Below are 6855 nucleotides of genomic sequence, written 5' to 3'. Positions count from 1 at the left end.
TTGTGAGTTCAGTCCTTGAGGGGGCCCCTGGGGGATCTCAGGCAAAATCAATACTTGGTTCTGCTAGTGAAGGCAGGGGATTTGACTTGATGACCTCTCAGGTTCCCTTCCAGCTCTATGAGATAGATATATCTCCATATATCATGATAAAAGGTGTGTCTGGGATGGAGCAGTTTTGAAATTTTGTGTCAATATCTTCCATAGAAACAGTAGTTTGAAAAAAGAAAAGAGACAGTCCTTGTACAGTATATGTCTGGTTGACACACAGAACCACTGTCACTTATTGTGGCCTCCTCCTGATAGCTTTTAGCAGAGCATGCAGACGCCTTCCAACTAACATCTGGCTTTGAGGCAACTATCAACAAGTTTGACAGCAATTTCTCAACACATCTCCTGGACCTTCTGGATAAGCTGAGCGTTTACAGCACCAATGACTGTGAGCACAGCATGATCAACATCATCTACAGGTGAGCAGAGTGGAACTGTCTCCTAATAGCACAGGAAGGAAGGAGTCCAACTCTGGACCAGGCTGAAGTTTGTTCTTTATTCCCTTTTTGTTTTATCATGGCAACCAGCTGTTCTATCAGTGTAACACTGAAATAGCAAAAAGCTTTAGTCAGTAGTTCAGCAGATAGCTTTTTGAAACGTACTTTTGCAAGAAATAAAGTTGGGGAAATGGGGCGTTATTTTGTAAGCTATTGAAAATCTGACTTTGTAAATTATGCTAGCCTCACTGTATTTGGTCATGCCTTGTCCTGTGTCACTGAAATCACTACACTTCTTGGGAAACTGACCTACTCACTCCATGCCTCAGTTTCTCCATCTCCAAAATGGGGATAATAGTGCTGCCTTTGAAATGCTTTGTGATCTACAGATGAACAGCTGCTATAAAAGTGCCAAGTATTATTAGTAACACTGAGTCTTTAAGATCTCTCCGCAGCTACCTTGCAACATGGCGCGAAATGTGTAGGGCCTGCTGAGGCACTGCCAGTTTCTCATCCCCACAGAATATGCACTGGGAAAATCCTTCTCAGTTGAGGCTTGGGTGAAGTGCATCAAACAGAAGCACCTCTTGCTCTATGCACTCCTGCCAATACATTTTTTCTCCCAGAGGAACTGAGACAGTTGTTGCTGTTGATGTCCACTGGTAGCAAGCCATTTACAATACTGGAGTGGGGTTATTTTTTGTGAGTGAAGATTAAAATTAAATGAAATCCAAATATGTTAATATCTGGAAATGCACAGGTAAGGCACCAAACAACTGTAGGGTTAAGGGGATGAATGAGGATGGAGTGGGGCAGAGACACTTGGCATTCCTAATCTGGTGTGCCACAGGAGGAAAAGCAGTGGAGTTACAGCCTAGGATACTTACCAGCTTCGACTTAAAAGCATGGAAATGTTACTTGTATTAACATTTCTAAGTTGAAATAGCTGTAGTTACAGAATTGATGGGCAGGTGTGAGATGCACAGCCCCAGTCGGCCATACGCTGTAGCTTTAGTTCACAAAGCAAGAATCCTTATTTTAAAGTGTATAGTCTTGTTTTTCCCCTTGCGGAGACTATGAGTTTATTGCGCATAGAAGTAATTTTAAATGGCTAGTAGTAGCTTGTAACCAAAATATATAATACCCATTTGTTACCCAGAGACCCTTCCTAAAACACAGTGCTTTGCTTGATGTTTCAGGGTCATTTTCCCCTAACAATAGTTGAGACTTGGATTAGTACCATTCAGTTTTGCAGCAAGTCCAGACTGGAGGTTGGAAGATCTGGGATCTTTTCCCAGTTCTGCCACTGACTAGCTATTTGGACTAGTGCAAGTCATGCCAGCCCACTGTGCCTCAGTTTCCCCATTTGTAAAATGGGGCTAATGCTGCCTATCTTCCTTTGTAAAGTACTTTGAAAGCTTCAGACAAAAAGCCTTACAACTTGCTTTTATGGCATATTTGTGATGATTCTGTTTTAAACACAGGTAAATGCTGATGTCAGAAAAGTCTCCCAGAGTCAACATTTTTATTTACAAAAATTCCAATTTTAGCAAACTCTGATTTTCTGAAATTCCAATATGCTCCCACCCCTGAGCCATTTAGATAACTGGAATTTACCTCTATAAGGTCTCCCATAAGTACACTGTAAATCATAAATAATGGTAATGATGGTAACTGGTGAATTTTAGGTATAGGCCCGGGAATTTCTCTCATTTTTACTATGAAATTTTGTAACCCTTGAATAGCATTCGAAGCTGTTACCACTTCTCTCTGTTTTCACACTTCTGAGCCATTTGTGGGAGGACTATTGAACATGTTTGCTTTCCCCTAGGCTGGATTTCAATGGATTCTACACAGAGCGGCTGGAGCATATTTCTGCACAGAGGAGTCAGAAAGTAGTTTCTGAAGCTCCCCTTCTTCCCAGGGTCGTTGTATCCACCCAATGAAGATTTTTGTTACATATTTTAGATGCTGCACCTTTCGCATCAGAATACAGTACTCTTGCTCAGTTGTATCTGTGAGTAGTTTGCACTTTAAACTCCATGAAAGCTATAAAACAATAGTTGTCTAATAAGATAGTGTTTGAGCTTCTGAAATCTAAACATGGAAAGGATTTTGTCACTTCTGAGATACTTTTGTTAACTTTTTTACCAAATATTAAAACTGTGTGTGTTGTATAATATATAAAGAAATAAAACATCAGAATTGTTTGGTCTCTGTTATCCTGAACTTACAGCTCACTTCAGTCATTCTGGGTGACTAAAGCTTGATCATCTTATGTTGTTCTGCTAATGCATATATAGAGCTGTGAAGTGGTTCCCTGTTGTGACTTAGGGCCTGAAGAAAGCTCGCTGAAGCCCGGTGGAGTCCTTCCATTGACTTAAGTTTGGATCCAGGCCCTTTTTCAGTGTCTGTTTGCGATTGTGGCATAGATGCTCGAGCTGTGCAAATAACAGACTTTTCAGTTCACTGGCCAAACTGAAAAATGGAAAGAGAAATTCACTTTCAGATGACCTGAAACAAATTTTTGATTTTTGGCAAACTGAAATTTTTATCTTTTGGATTAAACTAAACATTTTGTTCCATTTTTTAGTTCAAACTTTTTAAATGAAATTGGAGTAAAAAATTCAAAACAAAAGGGCATTTTGAATTATTGACCAAAATAGTTACGTGAATTCCACATAAGTTTGCAAATGTTTTGGTTGACATGAATCTGCATTTTTCATTGGGTGGGGATGCGGGGAGAGGTTCATCTGAAATATTTTTCCCAGGTCTAATGGAATCAGAACATCTGTCTGAGGCTCAGTCCACTCATTATTCAAGTAAGTGATGTTGCTAGGTTGAGAGGAGTGACCCAGAGAAATGGGAGAGCTCATCACCTCCATCTCTTACTACTCAGGATTGCACATTGAGGGGCTCTAGTCATCTAGGCCTTTGTCAGCTCTGCAAGGGACTGCGGGCATGCACTCCACATACAGCTGCTCCTTGGGACTGTTTGTGTATGCCATGTGCAGGCAGCTGCCTAAGCATGGCAAACACAAGGCTGCCTGCAGTGCTTAAAGAGCCCTTATGCTCTGTGGGTTTGCACTGTAGTTATTTTTCAGGTGTAACTCGGGGTGTTGGATTTGACCTGTAGAACCCTATATGGTTTTGGTTCTGGCTACATATTCCCATTTCCGCAGAACCCAGATGTGGTGACCTTCAGGGCATTTTATTTTTCTGGGATGGTCTAACAAGGGGAGGCTCTTTTTCCTCACAATAGATTCATTAGTTGAATGATTGATGGCTCTGACTGCAGCCTGAGGCTTATAGGAACCATCACTTCCATCACCAGATCATCATCACGTTCATTAAACTTTTGACCACTTTTGATCATAAGCTTTCTGGCACGGATGCCTTTTTGAGCATGCCAGTGGGAAGGGGAGGAGGATAAAAGCCAAGCTGATGGAGAGTTAAGGGTGCTGTAGAGACAGACATGATATCTCATAGTGATATCCACCCCACATGGTGGCACCCAGCTGGTACCCAGAACAAAGTTGTTTAAATCCCCCTATGCAGTCAGTATCAGGGTAGTTTATTGCAATACAGCACATAATACTTGCAGCAAAAGGTCCCCCCTGCAGTGCTATCAGGCTGGCTCTCCAGCTGGGTCTTGGGAACCATCTCTGGCAAGGTCTCTGCCTGGGTCTGTGGCTCAGGGTTGGACATGCCAAAGATCTTGGTTGTCTGAGGGTATCTCCTCACTGGCGCCTGTGGTCAACGGGATGCCTTCTGATGGTGCAGGAATGTACGTTTCATTGTGGCCTCCCTGGCAAAATTCCAGTCCAGCTCCTCCTAGTGCTTGTACTGGGAGCGTTACTGAGGCTATTGTTTTTGTAATTCTTCTGGAGCTCCTTTGCTTTGTTGTGGCACTAGTCCATGTCTTGGGAGTGCTCCACTCCCACATTTTCAGTGATAGCCACTCATCTCTCTTCACATTCCGCTGACTCTTGTTAAGATGGGACTTGATGTGCTCAGCTCCCCAGAGAGACCAGGAAATCCAGTACTTCCAGATAGGAGCACATGAAAGCAGAGTACATGGCTGCTATAATGGACTCCGTGCATGTGAACTTGCTACGAACTCAAATTGCGAAGGGGCACACTTGGGCTGCACACCGGCATTTAAATGGGAAGGTGACATCCAGTCAAGATGACCCTGGTGCAGTAGAAGGTACATAGGGGAAAGACAGGTTAATCCAGATGTGAAGCAGTGCAGAGTGGCAGAGGATGGCCTGAAGTGGTATAGTTAATTACAAATAGGGATGTTTCCACATGAACTGTAGAGTGGATAACTCATTCCAAAGTAGTTATGCTGCTCCCAAAGCATTTTAATTAAAGTGGGATAAGATGCCAAATAAATAAGAGACCTTGTGTTTGGCTATTCAGGCTGAAAAAATTCCCCCTGTTGACAAACCCACGGACTATAAAATGGAATTGAGATTGCTGACACTGTGCTGCTCGTAGAATTTAGCATTTTAGTTTCTAAGTTAATCTCACTACTTGCATGTTCATCAGGCTGCTCTAGTGAGCTACAGTGAAAGCTCATCTGAAGGCAGAGTTATGAGTTACTAGTTGAAGGTGGCGAATAACTAAGTGTTAATTGCACAGGATATTCATAGATTCTAGGGTCAGAAGGGACCAATGTGATCATCTAGTCCGACCCCCCGCACAAAGCAGGCCACAGAACCTTACCCATCCACTTCTATAACAAACCCCTAACCTATGCCTGAGTTATTAAAGTCTTCAAATTGTGGTCTGAAGACCTCAAGCTGCAGAGAATCCACCTGCAAGTGACCCATGCCCCACGCTGCAGGGGAAGGCGAAAAACCTCCAGGGCCTCTGCCAATCGGCCCTGGAGGAAAATTCCGTCCCAACCCCAAATATGGCGATCAGCTAAACCCTGAGCATGTGGGCAAGACTCACCAGCCAGCACTCAGGAAAGAATTCTCTGCAGTAATTCAGATCCCATCCCATCCAACATCCCATCACCAACAACTGGGCATACTTATCTGGCGATAATCAAAGATCAATTGCCAAAATTAGGCTTTCCCATCATACCATCCCTTCCATAAACTTATCAAGCTTAATCTTAAAGCCAGATATGTCTTTTGCCCCCACTACTCCCCTTGGAAGGCTGTTCCAGAACTTCTCTAATGGTTAGAAACCTTCGTCTAATTTCAAGTCTAAACTTCCTAGTGTCCAGCTTATACCCATTCGTTCTTGTGTCTACATTGGTACTAAGCTTAAATAATTCCTCTCCCTCCCTAATATTAATCCCTCTGATATATTTATAAAGAGCAAGCATATCCCCCCTCAGCCTTCTTTTGACTAGACTAAACAAGCCAAGCTCTTTGAGTCTCCTTTCATATGACAGGTTTTCCATTCCTCGGATCATCCTAGTAGCCCGTCTCTGAACCTGTTCCAGTTTGAATTCATCCTTCTTAAACATGGGAGACCAGAACTGCACACAGTATTCCAGGTGGGGTCTCACCAGCGCCTTATATAACGGTACTAACACCTCCTTATCTTTGCTGGAAATACCTCACCTAATGCATCCTAAAACCACATTAGCTTTTTTAACGGCCATATTACATTGGCGGCTCATAGTCATCCTGTGATCTACCAGTACCCCAAGGTCCTTCTCCTCCTCTGTTGCTTCCAACTGATGCGTCCCCAATCTATATCTAAAGTTCTTATTATTAATCCCTAAGTGCATGACCTTGCACTTTTCACTATTAAATTTCATCCTATTACTATTACTCCAGTTTACAAGGTCATCCAGATCTTCCTGTATGATATCCCGGTCCTTCTCCGTGTTAGCAATACCCCCCAGCTTCGTGTCATCCGTGAACTTTATTAGCACATTCCCGCTTTTTGTGCCAAGGTCGGTAATAAAAAGGTTAAATAAGATTGGTCCCAGAACCGATCCTTGAGGAACTCCACTAGTAACCTCCTTCCAGCCTGACAGTTCACCCTTCAGTATGACCCATTGTAGTCTCCCCTTTAACCAGTTCCTTATCCACTTTTCAATTCTCATATTGATCCCCATCTTTTCCAATTTGACTAATAATTCCGCATGTGGAACCGTGTCAAATGCCTTACTGAAATCTAGGTAAATTAGGTCTACGGCATTTCCTTTGTCTACATAGTCTGTCACCTTCTCAAAGAAGGAGATCAGGTTGGTTTGGCACGATCTACCTTTAGTAAAACCATGTTGTACTTTGTCCTAATTACCATTGACCTCAATGTCCTTAACTACTTTCTCCTTCAAAATTTTTTCCAAGACCTTACATACTACAGATGTCAAACTAACAGGCCTATAGTTACTCGG

General features: G+C 42.7%; 1 protein-coding gene across 2 annotated transcripts in view; it reads left to right on the top strand.

Annotated features, from left to right (window-relative positions):
• The window catches only part of TUBGCP2 (tubulin gamma complex associated protein 2), an 89208-nt gene extending 86501 nt beyond the window's left edge, over positions 1 to 2707 (top strand). For both annotated transcript variants that reach the window (XM_030568286.1, XM_030568285.1), the window contains exons 17-18: positions 304 to 467; positions 2317 to 2707. In XM_030568286.1, coding sequence (XP_030424146.1) covers positions 304 to 467; positions 2317 to 2431 — 279 coding nt within the window. In that variant the 3' untranslated portion in view covers positions 2432 to 2707. The remainder of the gene's footprint in view (positions 1 to 303; positions 468 to 2316) is intronic.
• The last annotated feature ends 4148 nt before the right edge of the window (positions 2708 to 6855 follow it).

Source organism: Gopherus evgoodei, chromosome 7 (genome assembly GCF_007399415.2).
Source record: "Gopherus evgoodei ecotype Sinaloan lineage chromosome 7, rGopEvg1_v1.p, whole genome shotgun sequence".
Taxonomy (NCBI): domain Eukaryota; kingdom Metazoa; phylum Chordata; order Testudines; family Testudinidae; genus Gopherus; species Gopherus evgoodei.
This window is presented reverse-complemented; position numbering and strand designations above follow the sequence as displayed.